General features: G+C 41.3%; 1 protein-coding gene and 1 long non-coding RNA gene across 8 annotated transcripts in view; both read right to left on the bottom strand.

Annotated features, from left to right (window-relative positions):
• Positions 1–15834, bottom strand: part of LOC124999093 — a 34872-nt gene extending 19038 nt beyond the window's left edge. Inside the window, exons 1-2 of the long non-coding RNA XR_007111141.1 lie at positions 15671–15834; positions 14688–14794 (exon numbers count right to left, since the gene is read on the bottom strand). This is a non-coding gene — a long non-coding RNA (uncharacterized LOC124999093). The remainder of the gene's footprint in view (positions 1–14687; positions 14795–15670) is intronic.
• Positions 15835–18317: 2483 nt separating this feature from the next.
• utrn (utrophin) overlaps positions 18318–25722 on the bottom strand; it is a 173626-nt gene continuing 166221 nt past the window's right edge. For 6 of the 7 annotated variants that reach the window (XM_047573812.1, XM_047573814.1, XM_047573811.1 and 3 more), the window contains 4 exons: positions 23406–23481; positions 23109–23192; positions 21164–21189; positions 18318–19652 (listed from right to left, as the gene is read on the bottom strand). In XM_047573812.1, the coding sequence (XP_047429768.1) occupies positions 19644–19652; positions 21164–21189; positions 23109–23192; positions 23406–23481 (195 nt within the window). In that variant the 3' untranslated portion in view covers positions 18318–19643. The remainder of the gene's footprint in view (positions 19653–21163; positions 21190–23108; positions 23193–23405; positions 23482–25722) is intronic. The other variant, XM_047573816.1, reaches the window with a different exon arrangement.

Below are 25722 nucleotides of genomic sequence, written 5' to 3'. Positions count from 1 at the left end.
TGAGTGGAATACAAAAGCAAAATCTGTGGAAAACAGTCATATTGTTATGATGGAAGCGGAAGCTGTGAAACAAACGTTAGTGACTTTATTGCCTGATGCCTCATAGGAAAAGTAAAGGATTAGCAAGAGCAGAGTTGAGCTTAATGGCTCTGGCAGCTCAGAATAAGTAAGTACTTTTCTTCCAAATGTTGAAAACAAACAACCAATCCTCTGCTCGACATTTCTGGCATCAGGCATCAAAAGAAACGCATGACTCACAAAAATAAGTGCTGCCTAAGTGTCGCCCACTCTTCAGCATTAGTTCAAAGCGTAAAAGTTGCTGCTGATTTCCTGCAGCTTGGGTGTTGATGGAAAGGATAAAAATACATTCGGGGTACAGTAATCGGAAAGCGAGCCAATGGAGGAGAGTTTATTAAAACAGGGTGAATGTTGAATGTTGTTAATTGTTGCATAGGTGCCTGAGTGTCCTTGTGCCTGGCACCTCTTTTCCACCCATGGAGTAATGAAAGCAGATGTCAGTGTGTCTGTGTCCTCACAGTGCTTTCCTCTGTTCCAGGACAGTGGCTCTGCTCTCACCCTCTGGACGCGAGCACGATCTCTTTATTCCGCTTGGATCCTCTTCTCTCTGCAGCCAGCTGCTGCCCTACTTGGGTTTCTCATTCTGTGCCTACAATTACCCCCTTTGCTTAAAGCCTGTGCCACTTTCATCAGAGGGCCAATTGAATCCATTTCACCTTGAATAATTGCGCGGGTCAAAGCTCAGTGTGGAGGTGCACAGTTTGAAAACTGTTTGACAAGCTGATTTGATTTCGGTTTCAAGCATCAAGGTAAATTGGTTCATTTGGAAATGCTGCATCTAGCAGATAGAGACTTGGTTGGGCTATAAATGATATCCATTGATTTTTCCTTTTTGCAAAGTATTTCTTGTTGGGCTTGTGAATAAACTGTCTGGTTAGTATTCAGATTGAGCCTCTTATGGAGTAATTGAACCTGTATTACCCTGTTACATCAGCGCGGCCCATTTAACATTACTCAAACAGGCATGATGCATGCATCTCATTACAGCGGAGAGAGGAATGAATGCCGCAATGTAGCGGTGTGAAGTAATGCATTGTGTTTATCATAAATTCCATCGGAAGGAAAGGAAAAAGCAAAGCATGACACTTGTTATAAATCCTGCTCCAGGTAGCAGAGTCGGTGTTACGTTCTGTACGGTGTCAAGACAACCCTCATTAAAGCTCTCATCCCATTATCATTAGCTCGGTTAATACGTGGAGATGTGCTCGTTAGGTGACCCACCGTCCATTTGTCAAGAGTTAACGAGTAGTCGTGTTCATTAGCAGTAGATAAGCTCGGGGGGGAAAAAAGGTTAACCCCCTCCCATCTCCATACAAGCGCGTGATTACATTTACTGTTTCGCTGCCAGTTAACATTTGTTGACGTGTTCATGAACCCTTGCTGAGATTTTTTGTGACAGCATGAGCACTGAGTCAGATGTACAGTGTCATGCAGAGAGCAATGACAGCAGACAGGGACAGACAGGAAATGCAGTCATGAAGAAACACAGTCTGTGTATTCCTTTACCTACTAGTAACAGACTAGAGGCATAAAGCTCCTCTCTGCCGTGTAATAAGCACCTCCAGGTTCATCCTGCATGAAATGCTTTGCCGATCCCTCATCCCTCAAACTTGTCAGAGTTTACATCTTCATTTCCACCTGCTTTCTTTCCACTCAAGTTTGCTTCCATATTCATCATGGCCTGGCTAATGCTTTTCATCTCCTGCTTCCTATCACTGACATTTATCTTGCAGACATCAGCGTGGACTCGTTCCAGATGTGGCTGCAGCGGACAGGACGTTCCTAGATTTTCCGGTTTGAGAATGGTAAATGTGAGTGTTTATTGTGTTTTGTTGGCTGTGTTTTGGGGGCGGAGAAGGAAAGGGGTAAGGTTCAGTGAAATTCAATAGCTATGCTGGTGGTAAATGACCTTTACAATAAATGCATTCCCTTTTTCAGGCCAGAGAGGGATAAGCAATTTATTCCGTCAGTCTCAATAAGGCAAACTTTAACTTAAACTTGTAGAAAACTAAAAGTTTTCTTTCGGCCTGAAGTAAAGCATGAACTTGGGGCACTGGAAAATTTCTGTGCAGCCCGCCTGAACATGATCATACATAAACACACATATACTTATTTACTGAATTATGCCAGGGTCTCCAGTGTTGTCGAAATTATCACATGCCCTGTTAGGTCTACAAGGACAGAAAGGAACACCTCCACAATATTTGGCCTCACCAGGAAAGTTTTAAATTCTGGATGAATAATAATAACGACCCAAGTGGGAAAGAAAGTTTTAGAATATTAAAATTAATGGAAAAACAGTAAAGTTTAAGACCTGCTATTTCCCAGCTACAGTTATCTGCTGCTCTCACACGTTGGAACACATACTAAATCAGGTGCAAGAACTGAAAACTTGCAAGTCATCCTAACTAATAAATGACAACTAAGCAACACAGACACAGTGAGGTTAATTTACTTGAAGCCGTAGACAATCTGGAGTGAAGCAACTAATTACTAAGTAATTTTATTGAACATTTATTGGTACAAATAGGTTGTAGGCTTTCCCACTTTTGGGATTTGACTGCTATGCTAAGCACGAAACTTATTTGGCCAAATAAATCACTCACCACCTACAACCAGAAGCCACAAACAACGTTGAAGTGAAAATTCAGCATAAATAGCCTAAGGAACTAGTATTGAAATAGTTCTATTACTAGGATGATTAAAACAGTTTTAAGATTTAGTTTCACTCAATTTAACAAGACCAACTCAATAACAAAAGTTATTGTTTCACTTCACAGCAGCTCAGTTCATTAGTGAACTGCACCAGTCGCTCGCTGGCATTTTGTGTTCCTCACGCATCATTTCTCTGAAGACGTGTCTCAACACGATATGGATCAGTGAGTGTGAAACTGTCCCTAAAACGGTTTTCACAGTGGGTGGAACTGACTTTATTTAGAGACGGAGGGGGAAATGGGCATCTGTGAGAGAGAACTTCATTAGAGCCAAGTTTGGCGTCGTAATTTGGTCTTGCTTTCACCAATGGCACCAGTTGCCGTGAAAATGTTTCGTCCTATTTCTGGAACTTTCAACAGCCATTATTTCACCGCATCGCTTCGTCTCAGCACGGACACAGAGCGAAGTGGGAGGAGTGGTGTTTGGCCATGTTTGGCACACTGCAAATTCTCATGAAACTGTTCAAAAGTCACATTAGGAGCCTATTTGTGGCCATTTATGGGGGTGAATACAGGTTGGCGTTTTAGAGCCCTCGAGGAAGGAATACCATTATTGGTCACGATTATATCTGAAGTCATTCCACTAAAGTCATTGTAATTACTAACCTCTGCCTGTCTTCAGAGGCCGGAGTTGTTGAACCAGACCAAATCATATTATTTGGCACTCTGTCACAGCCTAGGAGCAGCTGGATAACTCAGACACAATAGATGCAATTAAAACAGTGTGTGTTTCATTTGTGTAGCTGTGAGTGTCTCCTGGTATAAATTCAATTTCCTCATAATTTCCACAGTCACAATAGCAGAGATTCCAATGACTTATTCATGGCATTTAATGGAAACAGTCCGACTCTTAAATGGATAAAAATTGCTGCTGAGGATTCATATAGGAATGAACAAAATAAATATCTGTATGTGCTTTTCATAAAATCTCTATCTCTTTCAGGTCTGTGTTTTTTTGTTTTTTTTTGTTTAAGTGCTTCAAACTTTAAAAAGCAATTTGTGTGAGAGTAAACAACTCCTGGCGGCTTTTTGTTCACAATTACCCACAACCAGTTTCAGGAAGCTTTTTTATATGTAACAGTCTGTGACACTTTAATGGAAATGACAGGAACGCTGCTGCTATTCCGGCTGCAGAACAGCCTCGACGCCGAATGCTTGCGTCAAATAAATTTAGACATTTTACAGTTTTAGGAGATGAAAATAACTGAATATGAACAGCGCAAGTGAATATAATTGACATCAGTTAGTGTACAACTTAAATACTGCTTAAAAAAGTTTATAATGTGGTTAACATATTCATTTAATGTCATGTATGCATCCAAGTTATCCATTAAAAATACACTAACTACACAGTTTTAGATTTAACTAGAGCTGAACGATTAATTGAATTTGCAATTATGTCGCAATATAATAAAGTGTGATTTTCATACTAAAAACAACATGATTAAACAGTGGTCACATGACTGGAGAGGACTGTAGCTGCTCTTAACTTTTCTTCTTAACAGAAGAAATTGACACAACTGGCACGACATTAGATGAACATCAAGTTGATTGTCTGGAATTATTTTGGTTTTAAGAAAGATGATGCTGCACAGCCTCAGGGCAGAGTGTGACAGGCCTCAAAAGAAAGACGCAGAGGCCGCATGCATTGTGGGCTTAATGGGCAGAAAGTCAGAAAGTGTGTTTACACTGCGCGACGCTGCACTTGTGTTTTGTTGTTGGTACCTCTCAGCATGGTGACCTATGTTCAGCAGTTAAATAAAAACATTCATTTCAAGTCATCTAACTTTTAATTTGATGCCAATGAATAGGCCCAGTTCAATAAATGTATCTGATATTGTGTTATTATATTTTGAAGTCCTTCATCGCATTTTGTTGGAAAAGAGAATAAATTATTTTTAATAATTTATTTCCAAACTCATTCAGCCCTAGATTAAAGTTCTCAAAGGAAGTTGAACATTTCATTATGATACAAATTATAGCTGAACCTCACTTTTCAGGTAGAGTATAATGTTTTAATAAAATGATTAACGGTGCATTTCTCCTTCTATCGCTGATGGTGCATGAGCCAACAAGGAGTTAAACACCATAAAAGGTAAATAAAGGATCATAGCAATTTGGTCTGATTTATTATCAACATCGAGAAAGCCTGGAACTGCTACCTTGCAGACAAATTGTTCATTAAGGGAAAGGGAGAGGAAAATCAAAAAATAAAACATACAGAACAGGCAATAAGTGGAAATGATGCATTCTGTCCACATTCCATCAGAGCAAATTGGGCTGTTAAAGCAAGACAGTGCTGGAGATTTTCTCTCCAATATACCAAGCTGCCATGCACGCTTACATTAAGGTTCTCAAAAATGGATGACTTGTTATATTGTGGCCATCCAGCCACAGTTAGATGAACATCATGATCTTTTGTTTTCTTATGAAATTGTATAGAGCCGTCTTTCTCAAACAGGGAAAAGAGAAATGTTCCATAATAGCTGCTCCTCATGTCGCCCTTTGTTCGTTCATCGCATTTATTCAGTGGCAAATGCAACTGCAAGTGCTTCTGTCATGCTCCCTCTTGAATAGTGAGCTTTGGCATTGACGAGCTCCGGGAAGCTGAAACGCAGCCCAGTATCTAAACCTTCTCGCTTTAAGTGGCTTTGCTTGTCTTTTTGCATATTAAACCACAAGATAAGACTTTGTTTTCAGGGATACACACAAGTGGACTCCTGTCCTTCATAAAGCCCACAGGTTGCTGCACATTGTTACCAGGCTAAGACTTGCATCTTTTCATGTTCTGTAACCAAGGGAGCTCTGAGGTCTGAATGCAGATAAAGAATGTCACCCAGTCATGACTGCTGCAGTGAATGAGAACGCAAGTACACACACCCACACACCACACTGAACGAAAGACTTGAAACAATGTTCGCAGCAGCCAACCATGACGAACCTGACAGGTAATCTTGGGAGAGCAAAGAAAAAGGGCATTCAGCGCGTCTCCGCCTTGTGTCTTCATGTGTGTAAATACGAAGACGAGGAATTGATTGTGGAGGTATGTGAAGACCCACAAACCTCACATTGGTCTTAAAAAAAAAAAAACAATGCCGGGAAGAGAGGGGGATGAATTGCAAGAAAAGAAAGTGCCACTATAATGGGCCTTCCTGAGGTGAATATCCACATGGGATTGTTACACAATGCAAATCCCAACTTCAATGTCAAACTTTGCCAAACTATGTGACACAGTTTAAATTGGCAGTTATTTTCTGGTACAGGCATAGGATGAAAACTGAGGCTTATCTTCCACGCAATTAGACGGAAATGTGGTGATATTATTCTGAAGAACAGAGCTACTGTGTACAGTATATGAAGTATATGTGCTCGCACACAAACGAGAACACAATTCTACAAGGTAAGAATATGAAACGCAGGAAATACATCACACCTGCTTATGTGGATCGTACCCACACACTAACAAAGAAAAATTTAATGACTAATTTGTTTGCAGGAGTCTTACTGCTGAAAAAGAGTTCAGGAGTGCATAACATCGATTCATTCTTTCCTGATGAAATGAGTAGCGAGGAGGAGTGAGTCCATCACAATAGCATGACAGTGTACTCGATAAAAACATGAAAATAAAGCAGTGGGTTACCAGCTTCCCTGTACACACCGCGCACTGGGTTTAGTCCTGCGCTGCTCACAATCTGACTGAAATAGGAAAACAGAATCAACAGGGTTGTGCACGTCTTGCCGCCACATTGTATATAAATATTTTCCACAAGCACTATGCAAACACAAGGGCAAAGACAGCGCGCACAGTGTACTTCACTTAATCTGGGGGATCAGAATAAAAACACGACAATTTGTCCTTTAGTGGTGGTTGGCGATAGATCAACTGAAGAGGTATTATAACTATACTGTGTGCTCACATGAAAATGCACAAAAAAAAAAATAGTAAGCGTGTGCATACATGCCACAGGCTGTTCTGACTCTCACTTTTTTATAAATATGTATTTGTTTCCCCCAGAGCCTAGACAGAGATCAGGCGAAAAAAGGACAGAATACAAATAGCATAAAATATTATCTGTACACAGCTGGCCATGCCTCCTAACAAAAAGCAATCTTTTCCATCCCAAAATATCAGCCGTCACCATGACAACCTACTCTGATAGACCTTGTCATTGGCCAGATTAGCACAGATCAGTGTTAGCTGCTGGTCTGATTGTATTCACCTGGGCTTTCTGATACACGCTGTTGTCTTTGTCTGACACTGAACCAATCTACCGCTCACCAGAGATAATCCCGTACATGGGGAAGGATTAGTCTAAATCAATAATGACCCACACACTGGGAGAATGTTGCAGCAACTGGCATCTACCTTGCTGAGCTGCCCGGGTGCAATTGCCCCGGTTTTGTTGCGAAATCAAGGGGAATAATTAGCTTTCAGCGCAGAGAGGTAAATTTGTGGACAAAAGCGGAAGAGGAGCTCACGCTGTAATTCTGAAACTAAACCCATGCGGTTTTTACTTTTTTCTATTTCCATTAAAATTAACATATTCATTCAAAATGATCTAAAAAAAATAAAATAAAAATTAAAGCTATAATTAGGCGCTGAATATGGTAGTTGAAAACTCCAGCTAGCGCATGTGGCCCAGCATTTTGTCTAGTGAAACTAAATATCCATCTCATTTACACAAGCCCCACGGGCAAGTCTGTACTTTCCCATGCCAAGCGAACTAATCAATGAACACGTCAATCAAGACCACTACTCCTGCGTCAGAGGAGGATCAGTCCCTGTACAGAAGCTGTAAAGGCTTAACATGTCAAGAATACTTTCACACACTCTTTAACAGCAGGAAAAAAATCAAATGTCATTAAAAACAACATATTTTATTATATTAGCTCTGCAATTAATGTTTTTTATTATTATTATTATTTTAAGAAAACAACACCAGTTGCTAAAATCTCAGCATGATCTGTATCACTGAATACATGTATAAAACTGTTTTCTACCTGCATGGAAATCAACATGCACTTCAAGTGTACTTCAAGGTGCCTCTTAAACAAATACATTGAGACCTTGCTGTCAGCATTTTGTTCATGCATCGCAGAGCTAATAGAAGGCATGAAGGAGGAGAGAGGCAGAATGGGAGAATGTGATGCAATGACAGTGAGAAATTGAATGAATCCGTGCAAGAGGAAAATGGAAGAGGGCGCAACACCGTTTCAGCAAAGGAGGTGTGAGTTTTGAAGATAACAGGGGGGAAAACGAAAAAAGATTCATTAATGTGGGGGATGGATATGGACCATTAGGTGATCACTGCACTGTTTCGCAATAAGACTAAGGTTAGACCGCAGGCAACAACAAAGGCATTGGAGGCAGCAGAGAAAATATGAGGCACATGCATATATAGATTAATTTTCAGTCTCTCACACAAGCTCGCCATCATGCTATCTCGAGGCCACAAACTATTTTAGCTGCCTTCCTGCTGTGCTATGGGGGCTTCTTCCGCACACTGTAATAATTAACAATTAACCTTTAATCGACAATGCTTGTCAAAGCTCACACTTTACATGTACATTAGTTTCATGTCAGAGCACACTCAGCATTAGCTGCCTGAACACACTTAATATCGCACATAATCCAAAATACACAAAGTCTGACCTTCTAGCTATTGAACACATGATTAACCTTTATGCTCATTTAGCCTTTGGTTCGCTTCATTACTTGATGAAATTTTAATTACAAAGCTGAGACCATGTTCCAAGAGCCCTCCCTAGACATTTATATCTGAGCCACCCCTCTAAGACTATCAGCTAATGTGCAAATTGAATCCATCCAGACATTTTTTTTTTGTTTTGTTTTTTATTTTTTTCCTGAAATCCCTACCAGGGACATAAAATTACAATGAGGCTAAGGAATTTGCCAGTTCAAACTTTGTACGGAAAATCTCCTGGAACCCAAACGTGTCAGGGAATCGTCTTGGTTCAGTATTTAGTAATCTCCTGTTAATTCTCAATGTCAAACACTGTGCGTTATGACACATTAAAAGCTTCTTCAAACCTCTGCTGCTTCAAGTTTTGAGATATTCTCCAAAGCAGATGTTGTTGTCAATTATTAATGTAAAAACCGAACACACTTCTCCTTGAGTAGTACTCCCAAAGCTTTAGACGCGTACCTAAACAATACACACAACTAAACAAAGCCCTCACATCAAAGCATGAACTCTATAAACTAACAACTGCTTTTGATTCAAGCACAACCACCTACACGCACCCACAGACTCAAATACTATAGAAGCGGTCTGCCTATGTTGCTGTTCATCGGGTAAACAGGCTTTTGTTATATTTAGCTCTTTGCTCCACTTTTGCACCCGGGCTCGTGCCTTGTTAGCAGAAAACTATGTGTGCAGGAACAGACGAGGTTGGCAGCTCTGGTTCAGCTGATGCCACTGCACAGCTTCTATTGTTCACCTGCGGATTTGGGAACAAAGACAAGGTGTTGTCATGTTATCCCACGCCTCTTCCTATGAAAGGATCACCTCCTCTCTAGCTGCAATCTGTATTGAAACGCGGGTGCCTGATTTGCTGCTAATTCTCATTACGATTACAGCAATGAAAAAAAAAAAAAAACACAACAATGAAACACGGCGAGAGCCTTAAACTGCATTGTTTCAGTCGTATTTCATTTGAGAGCGGGGTGGAAAAGTGGGGCGACACTTTCCTTGGCAATTCTGTCAACCATGAATAATGGAATATAGGCATGTAGAGGGAGCAAGGGGGTGAAATTGGGAAACTGATATTCCAGCCATGAGATTTTCATTTCATTCTGAAGGCTGTCATCCTTCTTTTCATTTAATGAGAATGAAATACTTGTAAGAGAATAAATGGACATGCTGTTCGTGTCCATAACCTGAGCAGACCTTAGGACAGAACTACCCGTGTACAATATTGATTTTCGAAGGTCGTGGACAAGAACGATTATTTTATATATAAACGCTAATCTGAACCGTAAAACGCACCAACACCCCAAATCAGGAGTCAGTTCTTCTACGTGGGTGTTTTTGAACTAGTAGTGTATATGAAACTTCAGAAGATGTCAAATTAAGAAGAGTGATGCAGTTACAGGACTACGGGTTAGTTGACACATTGAGCCTTATATATATATATTTTCAGTCAAATAAAATGAGAAATTCATTAACGGTGCGATGTCAAAACTGAAGCACAAAGAAATGCACTAATTGGTGAGCCTGGTTTATACTTCACTTACTGGGAGCCTGCAGATAAAATGCCTTTGTGTGGGGGAATGAGTCACAGAGTGGTACAAGTGCAAATAATGAGCCTTTTAAAAATAAGATAAAACTTACAGTAATGATGTATCCGTCAGTTCAAACGTCAAAATAATAAAACTATCAACTTTCAATGTCACCTTCCTCTTTGTAAAGGGACACGCAAGGAAGGAGAAGAACCTCTGATCCAGACTGAAGATGTAAATTATCGTCGAGCAGTGAAGGTGTTCAAATGAATGAGCAGCAGTGAGGTTGGAGCAGAACGGTGGAAAAGAAATACAAAGAAATGGCAACAGCTGTAGCACTTCACGCTGCACAAAGGATATATTATCACTTCTAAACAGCAGTCGCTGGAATTGGCAATTAGAGAAAAAACAACAAGGACTGATCAAAGACGCGCTCACAAACAGACAATGGGAATCATTTCTCAGTTTTAGTTGTTATTAATATTCAAGAACAAGAGAGTCTCTGCCTCACTCACACGCTATATTACAAATTCAGGAACAAGAAGAATATGAATGAAGAATGGAGGGTATGAATTACAAGTGATCTGGTATTCAGTTATTCATGGTAGAACTGATTAAGATGGGTCAAATCAGAGGTGGCTGCTAGCAGCTGTCAGCTCCCACCTCTACAACCTTTCCTTTGACTTCGCTAAGTTTGTGATCTCTGCTTATATAGCAGAATAATTTTTACTTCCCACCCTGCTTTCATTTCCTCTTTTCCCCCTATTTCTTTGGTTACTAGTTCCTATTCTGGTTTTACTGCAGTTGTAATAAGTTTTATCTCAACGGCCGTGTCTCTATAAGGACCATAATGCATTTTAAAGAGAGAACCAGCCTTTTCGGATTAAATTAAAACTAGAGAAATTGCAGCTTTGAGGTTGTTTTTTGTGTTGTTTTTCTTTTGTTTTTTGCAAATGCACACACACACAGATACACACACAGTGTACTGACAAGTCACATGAGCGTATCAACCACTCTAAAAAGCTCCTACCTACATTATTCACTGACATCTTCTCCCTTGTTACTGTGTCGGTAGTGGAGTTACCTGTTCCTTTGACGCATGACAACTCCCTTCCCTCACATCAACCTGCCTGCTGAATTTGACAGGCTCTTTAAAGGCCTCTGTGAGTTGTGTTTTGATCATCATCACCCCCCTTTGTCAAAAAGAATATGCATATTCTCAACAAAAAAGAAAGTTCTATCTTATGAAGCCATTTCTCTGTGGATTTGGTTTCTTGCATGTGTTAGGGAACTAGATACAAGATTAAACAATGTCTTGATGAACTAAATAGAAATCCTAATCAGTCGTCTGTGGTAATCTACACAGCATGCACAACACGTTTAGAACCAGAATACCCTATCACAGCATAAATGCATTTTCTATGAGCGGGTACTTTGATCATCCTCCGGTTTCAGCTGCCAGTCAGCTCTGTCTGATTCCTACTGTGAAAACTTTTGAAACCTACTCATGACTGTTGAAAAGCCACATTTGGGGATGGAAAAAGTTAATTAGACAGAATGAGCACCATAAGAAATGACACTACTTGGCAGATTATAGCTAAAAACATGACACAACAACACAGATTCAAATCTTCCACTAACAAAAGCATTTTGTTATGAAATATTAAATGTAATGTACGGAAAATAATTTGCTTATTAGAATATGAGTCTTGGGATTTCATTATGGTGTGCCTTTTAACCGATAAAGATACAAATATACCTGTGAATGAAATTAGCTAGCAAAAGGAAACATTGGCCCAGCTTCCAAGCTAACAAATGATAAAAAGATGAGCCGTCTTTGAAGTGTGGGCACTCACATCTTTTACTTATATAAACTACTTTAAATGAAGCTGAATTCATGCAGCATCAACACAGTCAGTTAATAACTAAACTTGGATTGACCAGAGAGAGCCATTACAAAAGATGAATAAGATGACATTTCCTGTACACATCGTCAGACTAATTTGGATTTAACCGCTTTGTTTTATAACCATGAACAACACTGTTTAAAGCCGGGGTTTCAACCATGCTTGTTTGAGCTATTTCATGAAAGCGAAAATGATCAAAACATCACAGAGCGCTTTTGGCATTCCCAACGTTCAATAGAGCATTATCTGCATATCAAACAACAATCACAATGTAAAATGAAATGTGTCATTCCTACAGTACCAGGAACTCTTTTGTTTTGTATTTTCACTGTATTAACTCCACTTCTAACTTCAAAATAAGGAATAGACGTCACAACTTCCAAACTATAACTCCACATATAAGTCCACATTCAGGATTATTTTCATCAACATGCTGGCAACTGAGCTCTGAGCATCATGACCAGGAACAACGCATTAATAATTCAGAGTGTTTCTCATTCACACTCTGCAGGACTATGGCAAAGTGTTGTGGTGCATGGTGCAGCCACAGAGGTGTGATGAGCATGAGATTTGCCTCCGGCAGCTAGTCTGCTGTGAAAGTGAAAGAAAATCACTGGGGATTTTTTGTCGTGGACATGCCTACTGAGATAATTTCTTTTCCCTATACACAACAAAAGCCCAGTTTATATTGCCCAAAAAAATCTTAACAGCATCCTCTCTACAGTCATTACAAGATGGCCCCTCAGCTTCCATTAGAGCCTGGTCTTCTGTGTTTACAAGTGGCCTTACACTGGCATGGTGGCAGCAGAGCTCCAAACACCGTGAGCAGAAATGTCAATGACCTGCCTGCAGCTAATGGCCCATGCTGTAATGAAACTGCAGAGACACTGAGTAATTCCATGCACCCCTCCCACTGCTCCCATTTCAGACACACCAGTTTCGGTCTGTCACCCTTCATTAATCCCTGGCCCTGGCCAGGCTCAAGAATGGGGCAGTTACAAAGAAGTGTGGGACATTAAACAACCTTAAAAAGCTTGTTACATTAACAGGTGAGACAGGTATAATCATACAATTAAAGCCACAGTCTAGTGAGGGATGCTATGACTGCATTGGAAGAACACTAGGATGACATAACTCTCAAGGAAAAGGGAAAATAATGAGCAAGAATGTATGTATGTAAATGCGTAATCATTTTATCTTATGAAGATTTGGGAAATTTTCATAATCAAGAGTATGATTTGAGCAAAAAAAATATAGTCTTAGGTTCTGGTGAGCTTGGATATCAGGTTGACTCCAGTGGAACGTTTGTGCCAAATTGTAAGAAGTTCCCTCAAGGAGTGAGATAAATGACATTCATGATAAGAGGCCAGACGAATGTAAGGAGGTAAAGACAACTGGAAAACATAATGCCCTCAGCAAAGGGTATTGTCAAAGGGGGTGTAGAGGCATAAAGAGGGGGTCAGGAGAGGGTCACAACTAAAGCCGACTCTTAATGAAGTACATAAAAGCGATAAAATAAAGTACACTAATATATCAGGCCATACTTCCATTCCATTTAAAGCAGACTGAAAAAAATGCTGATATGGGACAAATGCCCAGAATATTCCCAAAAGCATCCAAAACGAAAACCCTAGGTCGGTGCCCTGCCAGAAGGTCTGGTGCACTTAACTTTTAAAAATTAATTGTCAAGAAGAGAGCTAATATGGAGCTAATAGTAACTCACCATGTGCACTCAGCATATTCTGGAGATTTTGAAATGCACGGAGGACAATAAACTTCAGCAGATAAGTACTGCAGGGAACTATTAAATATCGGAGCTTCATTAGGCTACAAGTTTAAGTTAGTGTGAGCTGGAGCATTTACATAGAGACCACTCTGTCAGCATAAAAGAGATTCAGCCGCTGACATAATAGCAATAAAGAAAACAGAAATGAGCTCCTCTACTGATCTGTTTCGGTGTCTCACATCTAGGCCGTTTGCCTTGCAGTCACCGCTTCCCCCTGACTCTGTCTGACTCCGTCCCTCTAGGGTGCAGCCTGTGTCCCACACAGGTCCTGCAGTGTCCTGCCACCCCCTCAACATCTGTTCCCTGTCCTCGCCTTATGCCAGGGGCAGCTACCCACCAAGACACCCTTACCATCGGAACCAGCGCTGGCTCTGCCTGCCAAGCATCTGATCAAAGAGGACAGCTGTCGGACGGATCTGTATGCCAGCCAGCGTTGCTGCATGAATGAAAAATGGGCAGACTGACGGGGGGAAAAGTAAGCACCCAGCTCCACCAGCTACACTGTTCAGTCCAGAACAGGGGCTGTTTGGTTGGTTCGGTTGGTGGACAGCAAAGCTTGGAAGTATCATTTTAGTCTGTTAGTTTCTTTTTTTTGTCAGCAAAGAGAATTGGACTCTCACAGATGGTGATGTTCAGAGGAGTAAACAGAGAAGAGGACAAGGAAATTAAATAGATTAGATACTGTTTGGTAAGGATAAGAGGGAACTTGAAGTGCAGAACGGGAGTGGGAGGTAGGAGGCGTTAGACAGAAGCACTACACCACTGACAGTCACCTTTACTTGAAAAAAGACGTACTGGAGTAAATATAAAACAAGAGAAACTCTGGATGATTCAGACTCTTAAAACTAACAGAATACAGAGAATTTTATTTATTTACTCTGTTGAATTCTTCATGAGAATGGTCTATTTGTGGCCCTGAGACAATAGGTGTCAATAAGGTTGAATGCTTAGTTACTTACCTTTGCATGCGCGCATAATTGGTCTAGTCTTCAGTACTCTGCAGCAAAGTGTGATTGAAGTTTGGTGATAAAAGAAGCTGCCGCCTTTGAAACTGGTCTGGTTTAGTCTGAATAAAACAAAATAAACGCAGTTGCTGCAAACTCAAGTCATTTCTCAGAAAAGCTTTGAAATAAATAAGCAAACGGAGGCCACGTGCCATCAGAAGTAACGGCTTTCATGTCAGGAACATATAGCATATACAGCATTTTCATGCTATATTGAGTAAAGTTGACAATATCATACATGATGAGAACAAAAAAAAGTGCACAAGTGTGCAAGGCAACACAATTCACTAAATTAAATTATAATTTCCTGCACTAGATCTTGGGCTCTTTGTGGTTTTGGTCTACAGCATATGTTTAAAAAAAGAGCGAGCTGTTTGTTTAACTTTTTTTTCTTTCTTTCTTTCTTTCTTTCTTTCTTTGTTTACTTTGGAGGCTGTGGTTTATACTACTATTGAATTGTATTATGTTGTATTGACGTTTCTATTATTTTGACAAGCTATTATTTTAGTCAGTGGTCACTTACTGAGATTAATTCAATTCACTTTAGCACAAGCCACGACAGTGATATACTTGAATTATTTCAACATAAACTGAACATTGTATCAGTCACCAAGGAGGATTTGGTGCAGATTATTTCCACCTGTGATGTTTCAGCAAGAGTGTCAAGAAACAGAGAAAAAAATCCTTTCACCTGTGCTCGTCTTTGAAACACAAAGTACGTTTTGGGAAATAAAAATAAAAAACATGTATTATTTTTAGGGGAAAACAATATTTTTTTTATTATTGTTACTAATTAAATAATAAAATATTTCACTGCGCACTATTACGAGCCCAAGTTTAACCGTTAGCTTGTCTTCAAACTAGAGTTATGTGTGTCGTGCTACATTTTGTGTTTTAAAAAGGCTTTATAAGCAACTCAAAAGCAGCAGAAAACTCACATTTTCCAGAAAAATGTTGGACAGCTTGTCCGGACCGAGGAGAATCTCCTAATAACGTGAAATAAGTTATTTTTAAAACACAAAGGTTAGTAAATCCAAGATGGCGCCTGCTCCATTGGAAGTGGTCGGCAGCATCGCGGTCAGTGGTTCCCCCAGTGGCCGGAAGGTGTACTGCAACAACACCGTTGTAGTCTGATAACATGTATATTTAACTTCATTTTAGTAGTTTGCGCTTAACTCTCCTTAGATGTTTCCTCTGCTTGATGCATGCCAATGATTTGACTCTTCTCAAACAGATTAACATCTTTTCCACGACCGTTTTTTCGACATGGTTGTTTAAGAAATGAAAAGCTTCTCATTGCAACAGCTGGGGTTAAATAGCCAGCTGAAAGATAATCGCTCATGCAGTATTCTCCAATAGGAGGCTCCTACCTATTTCCTTAGTCGAATCCAGGTAGTGTGTTTCAAAAAAAGGCATAAAAAATTATTTAAGATCACGCAAATCAGCCATGTCATTATAACCATCAACTTAATACTGTGTAGGCAGGCATCAAAACATTAGAAGCAGATCGTTCAACACCTGCGAGTTGTGAGCTGCGGCCCTCCGTGGATCTGACTTGTTTGTCCAGAACATCACACAGATGCACAATTGCATTGAGATCCGGGGAATCCCGAGGCCAAGTCAACACCTTGAACTCTTTGCTGTGTGCTTCAAAACCGCCATTGTTGCTTTGTGGCAGGACAGCACTATGCTACAGAAAGAGGCTACTGCCACCAGGGGAAACTGTTTTCATGAAAGCGGCTCAGGTAGGTGGCGCGCGTGAATGCAACATCAATATGGATGTCAGGACCCAAGGTCTTTGAGGAGGAAATAGCCAAGAGCACCGCACTGCCTCCATCTGCTTGCCGTCCCCAGAGCATCTCGGTGCAATGTGTTCCTTGTAGGTGCTTATGGCGGTGGATAGGCCCCGTAGCCCTGTGTGCAATTGTGTTGTGACACATGTCTATTATAACCAGAATTCTCCCTTGCTTCTAACTGAACACATCAACTCTGAGAACACTTGCTGCCTAATATATTCCACATGCTGATGCCTTGATAAAAAATTAAGGAAGTGAGCATTACTCACTTCACCTATCATAGCTTTATGGCTGATCGGTGTATCAGGTCAGCTTTTAATTTAGATTACGGTATAGTTTATTGCACCCTTAAGCCAAACACCACTGTGGAATCTTCTTACATTCTCTATCTATCATATATATATTTAAATAAAAGCCACGGGAAATTGCTACAGCAAAAGAGTTGAAATCTTACTGATCAAATATGAACTTTGAAGATGCTCAGTTCCTTCCCGCATGAGCCCGAACTTTGACCTCTACTCGGAGGAACTAGAAAGCACCTCGTTATCATATAATTATTTAAACATGGGATACGTGCGGAGCGTTTTATTGCTGAGCTGCAGAATACTAATATCCGCTCAGATGACTGCATCTCACTGTAACTTAACACTGTTCTACAGAGAGCTGCATCCGAGCGGGATTAAAGTGCTCACGGAAAATATTCCTGCTAAATAAGATTTACGTGAGCCCATTAGATTGTTTCAGTGTTTAAACTCAATCCACTCAGCACACAGTTTAATTGTGACATTAATATTAATAACAATTGAGCCATTCTTTTTTTATTAAAGGATGCAGTTGGGGATAAATACCTCCTCTCCCTTGCGAACGCTACTTTGTTACTTACAAACTCCTTTGCCTCCACATACCAGCTAATTCTTGCAGTGCATTACAGGAATGGGAGTGGTGGGCTAATGAAAGCACCTCAGGGAGCCTGGAGGAAGGGAGCACTCTGCCTAGAATACGTTCAGCGGCTATGCATCCAATTACAGTCCACTAGCATTCTGCCACTGCTGCATTATTAATTGGCGTGCGTCACGGAGTGGACTCTCGAGAGAAAACATATAGAGAAAAACAGAATAATAGTCGAATCTGTGCAGGTGTCAGATTACTTGTTGACATTTTGTGTTAGAGAAAAAAAAACCTGAAAAACAGAAAGTTTAGTGAAGATCAGTTAAACAAGAGGGGAAAAAAGAAGTGTGACAACTGCAGCCTTATGAGCAATTTCACATAGACACGTAATTTAGTCTGACAGGCTAAGAACACGGCCCCATTTTTTCATTTTTTTTACACCACAAAATCATGTTCCCGGATTGCATTCATAACCAGCTTTGATGAAACAATCTCAACATGGAATAATTAATGCGTGCAGACACAACCGAGTGATTCTTTTTTTTTTTTTTTAAAAAAACAAAACAACAAACTAAAGGCTCAGTAACAGGTGAGTATCTAATTGCCTTTCATCATTCATTTGGAGCTGCAGCTCAGCGTGCTCACTGCAAACGCGTAATAATGATACAACCGCTCGCCGCGTGATCAGTTCCTTTGAAAGCTAATGACGGCCCGGGCTGGATGACAGCCGAGGTGTTGCCGCTAATGAGGCCCGTATCCCTCGCACCAGGTGTGGGAGCGCGAGACGCAGCGTGATGGATTTCTGATCAGCCTTTATGAAATCAGTGATTATTATCATCATACATCCACGGCTTTATCATCTCTGTCCTTCCCCGACTCAATAAACGGAGACGACGGTGAGTAATTGTTATAAAAATTTTTATTTAGAATAAAACAACGTAGCCATAGTACATGTAGTGTGGTCAATCTATTTTACATACCTCAGGAGAAGCGACACAGTTCTGCCATGGTACGGTCCATCATGATTGTAATCATTAAAATCATCACCAGTCTACAGTCAGAGGAGGTTATAGTAGTGTTGTTCAATCTCACAAGTTTTACAGGATAGCATAGAGCACAACGACACGACGCAGTGAGGGACCAGTGCTAGAAGGCCAGTGGAAAAACCAACAACAGTTAAAGTAATACTCATCATAACGGGAGGCTAGCTTCAGCAGGCCACAGACCCATTGTGGTACAGTAATAGTAACTTCTTAATTATTTTTTTTTTAACTTGGTTAACTCCTCATTGCAGCGTACATCAATACAGTAAGCTAAAGCTTAGAATGCTAACCCAGGCTGTTTGATCACAATGGTTTTAAACAAGTTTACGAACCACAAAAACAAAACTGTGTCTATGAGTCTGAGGTAGCAAGGCAATCATGGCTTTCCTCTGATTTCTGAACATATATCTCTTTAAAAAAAAAAAAAAAAAAACTATTCTACACGATGATGCCGGGCCTCTTTCAAACCCAGATTCGGGACAACATCCGATTTAAATCTATATTTTCTCTCTTTATACACAATCCTGCTATCATTCACCGACCCTCGTCTCTGTCTTCCACGTGTGGAATGACAAAATTTATAGGCACAGAAGGGGTAAAAGTTTACATTGACAAATCGAGACAGTTGAGACGACGTCCGCCGGCATATCGATGCTTTAAAGGGGAACTGACATCAAGCATGCTACGAGACGTACGAAAGCAAAAACGTGACGCTTCGTAGGGGGAGCGACATTTCCGCGTGCGCTCCCCGACGTTTGACAAAGCTTCTGGCTAATTTCATTTACAAATCATAGCGACTGTAAGGGGCTCGATGGTACAAAGCAGTGGAATGACAAAAAAAACGAACACAAGTGTAACAGTTTGATTCCCGGTGAAGGGAGAACAAAAACGACACAAATCCCAAAACCACCATTTGAAACAAAACAACAAAAACAAAAAGAAGCATTATTATTATTTTTTTTTTTAACTATACAAAGCCCCGTGTCTGCATACTCATCTGCATATCTAAATAAATCACTGACAAATGTTCAATCAAGTTCAGGTACAATCTACAGTTCATAAAATGTACAGTTTGCATAGTACAAGACAAGGTGGTAAAAGTAGTTAAGTTGTCTGCTCCTGTGCGTCTTTGGGATTTAGAGGAGAGGGGATTTGTTTGGGAATGGTCCGTCCTCCTCCGGGCCTCACATCACCTGAGAACACAGCAACACATCAAATCAGTGCTTTGGAAGCGGCATCGAACGTTAACACAGGTGCGCGTGTTTTGTTAAGTCAGCGAGCGGCAGGTGAACCCGCGTCATTTCTCTTCATCAAGACATCACAGCGTGGAAACACCAGAAGTTCCAACAAAGTAATCGGGTTTGAAAGCTGGCAAATGGACTGCAGTCCCTCAAGCCAGTTATAGTCCATTAGGAGCGCAGCGAGGAGGAGAGAGGGGGAGGAGGATGAATCGGGGTTTACTTCCACAAAACATAGCTGTCCTCTTAGGATCAGACGCTCTATTCAGCCATGGCTTCTTTTTTTGTTTTTTGTTAAATCTAAAAAGAAAGAATCATTGTTCACCAAGGACAATTCAAGACAATTTCATTCAACACCGATCAGGCGTAACATTATAACCACCTTCCTAATACTGTGTAGGTCTCTTGTGTAGGGATCTAGTGAATTTGGAGGCCGGGTGTAACATCCACACAGATGCCAGATCCAGAACACTGAATCGTCACAAGGTGGTCAGTGTTATTTACTTCTCCTGCCGATGGTCTTAATGTTGTGGCGGATCGGGGGAAGACTCCTAACAGGAGACGTCTCTAGCTCATCTGGTTGGACCCAAGGAGTACGTGATCCGTGTGAGATGGATGTGGATGTGGAGATATATGACATGATATTTCATTTCTGTGGTAATATCTGCGTGATGCTCATGTTATATGAAAGTGTCGCGGGTCACATCGTATGCAGCAAGGTGCACAGGCGCCACAACAAGCAGAAAACAACATGTCCTTTCCGGAGTGCGCTTACAAGACGGTAGTTAAGGCGAGAGACGCCGAAGGTCCCTCCGACGCGTGCCTCTCTCCTTCCTGCACAAATTAAAGCTGAATGATTCACTCAAGAAGCAGCTCCACAATGGGCGACTCAAACAAACGAAAAGAAAAGAGACGGAGAGAAGGGACGTACGGACACAAAGAGAATCGCGCTAAACAATTAAATTCAGAGCTTTTGAAAAACGCTGAAAAAGTGCAAGTGGTCTTTAGAGGAAAGCGGAGCTGCGTCTGGATTCTGGTGAATATTAAAGTTTCGCGTGTGTGCTCGGAGGAGGCAGAGCAGAGGGGCGCTGGACGAGGGGGGGGGGGGGGGGGGGGGGGGGGGGAATAATTGCAGCGGGGGGGAGAGGTCAGTGGCAACAGCTCTCACAATACCTCCGTCCCAAAATGCACCTCGGCCTCAGGCCGAGAGAATGAGAGGAGCCGCTAATAGCGCTCCCCGGAGATCCATTAGCCCCCTCTTTCTCACAGGCCACCGAATGCGGCAGGTGGAGGCTGCGCGCGGAGAGGACTACTTTTGTGGCAGCAGCTGTAATCACCTCTAAAATGAGCTCGAGTTCGGCTCCTCTCACCTTCACACATTACCAGAGCAGGGACAAAAAAAGGAGCTCATACTCGGGCTAATCTGCAGCGTGTCTGTGAGTGCGGAAGCGCGGAGCTCGTCTTACCTGCGGTCTCGAGGACAGGCTTGAGGCTGCGGGACACAAAAACAGAGACAGGAGAGAGGGTGAGCACCTGAATACCCCAGTTTTCAGAAGTCTACGCTGTAAATGATCAGCTTTCTGGGTCCCTCCCACATATTCCCGCTCAGCCCCGGAGCCTCGGAGCTGTGCAATAACGCTGAGGCGGCTGCCAGATTAGAATGGATTTTTAGCCGAAGCCCTCCGAGGAGTTTCTACTCTGAAAAATATTGACTGCAGTTTAACGTCGGAGAGCTCTCGCTCCGCATTTGAGCATTTCTACTTATTTTTCTATTTGATTGGAATCCCAGAAGTGGATAGTGTTGCAAATTGGAGCATTAAGAGTAACGTGGACGTACAGAAAAATTTATTTATTTCAAATCTGAGTGAGCATTTCAAAAAAAAAAAAAAAAAGTTGCAATTGCACAGGAACCTGGATACACAACCTGAACTGTGTACACTGGTTTTCAATGAAATGCAGGGCGAGAGCCCTGACTGAATTCATGACTACAGATGAGCCTCCAGCTGCACGGGTTGCTATCGCTTACACATGACATCTCCCCAGAACACACACACACACACACACACACACACACACACACACACACACACAAACTAAGCTGAAAGACAGTAAGTACGTAAAAGAATAAGGAGACAAACACAGAGCCGGAGTGTGTGACGTGGTGAAAGTGGAAGGAGCTGATTAAGATGATTGGATCAGGAAAGCAGCACCATTTCTCCACTGCCTGGATTCTAGAGTTCATTTGCATTTAGTGAATTTGATATTTCACGAATGCGCAAATTAATATATATTATTCCACAAAGTAAGACTTCTACACGTTGATGTTGAATAACAATATATATGAAAATAAATATTTTATAGTTTTTTTTGTTGTTTGTTTGTTTAGTCCAGTAGATTAATAACGTGTCATTTTCATTCTTTAGTATATGCGTTGTGTCCCTCCCTGTGTTGTGGATTTCCGAGTACTCAATTAGTGACTCAATTATCGGTATAAAAAAACAACACATTTACTATTAAGCTATCCCTTATCCTTTTACTAAAATAAGTTGGATGGTTCATGTGTAAAAAAAATATATATAAAAAAAACGTCTAATCAACCAAAGATTTTGCGACCCCCCTGCAGTACCTCCGCAGACCCTCTAGGGGTCACGGACCTCCTGTTGAAGATGTATGCTTTAAGACCTAAACATCGAAACTGCGCATAAAAAAAAAAAACTTGTGGTATTTGAATTACCGTAACTCACCGATGGACAAAATTCAAAGTGTGGCTGAACATGAATTACGGCTGTCGCCCCAGTAAGAGAGGGTTGTTTGGAGGTATTTGATGGTAAAAACAAAGGAAGTTATACCCTTGAGATGTCACGAAGGTTTTCCAGACAAGCACATCTTCCCAGTGTTCAGCCACACTGTGAATTTTGTCAATAGAGCAAACCACTGTGAGTTATGGTAATTCAAACACCTCAAGCTTTAACGGATCACCAGTGATACGTTCAAACTTTAAAGGGTTAAAGGAAAAATAACTACGAGGGTGTGCTGATTCTCTTTTGAATATGAAGGCGGCGATCTGTATTTTAGGAAACTGCAGCTGAGAAAAACTTAATTGTATTTAGATTTTTTTTTATAGAAGAGGTGTGTCACTTAATAAAAAAATCTGTAAATGAATCATTCAGGGAAATAGTTGCCGCTGCTGCCTGCCATGTTTTTACTAAACAACATAAAAATCTGCTGAATTTAGTGAACCATTCCTCATATATCTGGTACAAGGATGGAACAAACTTTCTATTTTTCTGCTGACCTGCAACCTTGATGCCAAACACAAATCTGTTGTGAGAGGCAGGGAGGACACGGTGGGAGAGACAGGAGGAGGAGGAGGAGGAGGAAGAGGAGGAGGAGGAGGGCGGGGAAACTTACGACTGCATGCAGGGAAGGAGTTGTTAATCTGCTCCATTACATCTGCCAGGTCAGAGCTGCTGTTGTTGGAGTCCAGCAGCTCATCTGAACACACACGCACGCAAGCACAGACAGGTTGGTTTTCAGTTACCAGACGTACTCTACTTTAATATGGCACCACAGTCAGCAACAAGTTTCCATTTGTGGAGAAAAAACGTTGCTGTAAAATGTTGCTTCAGTATAGTTAATAAACTCCAAGGGCATGGTTTACCAACATCAATGGCACTTTGAGTGTGCAAGTCTTTATGAGCGTCTCACCTGAGTTTTCGGTAAGTGGCCCTCGATCTTGAACAGCGGGAGAGGACACTCCGTTCAACCTCGACTCAACCTCCGGCTGAGAAAACAAAAACGAAGAAGAGGAAACTCGATCATTATAACGCAATTATTCCCGCTCGGCATCTGCTCGACAACTTCGAAATTAGCTTCGCAGCGGCGCGGGAGGACGAGGGAATAGCAGGACGGGGCCTGTTGTCACTCGAAACAAGTCTAAAATTGCGCCGAATCACATTCAGAGACCTCAGTGGACATTTGCATGGATATTGTACTGGGAGCAGTGGGCTGGCGACATGAATGATTCAAAACAAAGTTATGACACTCGGCCAAAGCATATGACAAATGTGGCTGTGCCTGTAATAATATACAATGTGCACCGTCCCCGATGAAAGCAGTAATATGTATGTTTATGAGTTCCTACTCCTTTAAAATGTCCACAGCTGACAGTAAATAGATGTCCCACCATAATTTAACCTCAGTGTGTTTTGACACTGTTACTCTACTTTTATTTAACTGTTTTCCACTATGGTTTACGGTGTGATGTTCCCGCTCTGCAGCCGCCAACCTCACCTTAATATAAAAAGAGATCTCGGCCTGCAGTGTGCTCCAATGTGTTTTGAGGAACACTGATAAAAACGGGAGAATTTACGCTGCCTTCACGTGGCTCTCCAGGGTTTGTGGTTACGAAACGTTTGCCGTTAGAGCACCACGGCTAGGCGTCGGTTAGCGTCTAGGCGTTGCTGAAGCTAGCGGTTTAGCAAGATAATGGCTGGGAAACTTAAGGCGCGAAACGCAGAGGTGCAATGACAGGACTTCCCCCATTTCTGAAGACATCTGAAAACAAGGCAAATGTCAGAAATGTGGCGAAAATGTTCACCTAGAAGGTGAAGATATGAGTGTGGCCTGACATAGTTATTATCAGAATATGAGGCTGGTAATAGCATATCTGTGTTTTTAGCACAACAGGAGAAAATAATTAGATAGTCCTGCAACCAATCAGAGGCATTTTACTGAAAATATATTCAACTCCATGGTGCTCAGAGCGCTCAGGAGGTACCGCAGGTTTGGTCGCAAAATTTTTGGTTGATTGGACATTTTTTATATATTTTTTTTTAAATTTCCCCCCACAAATTTAAATTTCGTTAAAAATACATTAACATAAATCCAACACATTTTAGTAAAGGGATAAATGGAGGCAGAAGACATTATCTTTCAGTTAACACTCCACTCATTCAGCTGTCTCAATAGTCCACTGTTAAACACAGAGCGCCACACTAGACCTGTCAATCTGAGCCTCCTGTACACAGTAAGCCCCGCCCCTATCGCTGCTGAGCCAATCACGAGGCTGCATATTACACGTGAACTCTGTCAGGTTCCGCACAATATTAGCGGAAGCGAAGCTAACAGTGTAGCTTGCTCCCATCAGGCTAATACTGAGGGCAAAATGGATCGCCTTGTTTCTTTATCTTTCATATTTGAACCTGTGTATTATTTGAATAGCTTACTAATGAAAGCAAAATGATGATAATGATGTTTATTTATAATTATTTAGAGCAATAGGTTGAGTTTAATACATATATAGTAGTTACATATATAGTAGATGGGGGGTCCCTACTTCATCTCTCAGCAGTTTGGGGGTCCTTGACCTGAAAAACGTTGAAGACCCCTGATTTAGTTTAAAATCACCGCTGATGAGAAAAGTCTGCTGAAACCTGATATTTTTCCACATGCACTTGATGTCCAGTGACATTTTACAGCGTATTCTCACATTCCCTTTAGCCTTTCAGCTACAATAAACAAAATCAATGTTGTTTTCTCCCTCATACCCCTCTTCGTCTCCTCTTCCTTCATCTCCTGCTGCCCCAGGCGCTAGTAAAGGCTAACACGTGGGAAATGTCTCCAGATCACAACCAGTATCTCGCGGCCTCGTCTCAGAATAGCTGAGGTCGGGGCTTTGGTCAGCCTTCAGAGGTGTGAATTTAATACATGCCATCGAGCTGGCCGGGTTTATTACTCTGCAGCTTGGCAGTAACGCTGCAGCTGATGGAAAGACAAACTGACATATCGTCGAGTCTCCCGGGACTCAAATGTCAGACAACAGACGTCCTTATTTAGTGTGTGGGAATGTTTTTGTGCATGCGCATAGTTGTGCGTTTCCATTATGTTTGCGTTACTTGGATTTAAGAGTCAGGATCACTTTATTTCAGGAAGCGGCGGAAAAAACTAGGTTAAACTAAATGCAGGAGGAAACTTGTGGCTTGTAGAAAAGAGAAGTTAATAAAAAATAATTAGTGAATGCATC

Source organism: Mugil cephalus, chromosome 21 (assembly GCF_022458985.1).
Source record: "Mugil cephalus isolate CIBA_MC_2020 chromosome 21, CIBA_Mcephalus_1.1, whole genome shotgun sequence".
Classification (NCBI taxonomy): Eukaryota; Metazoa; Chordata; class Actinopteri; order Mugiliformes; family Mugilidae; genus Mugil; species Mugil cephalus.
This window is presented reverse-complemented; position numbering and strand designations above follow the sequence as displayed.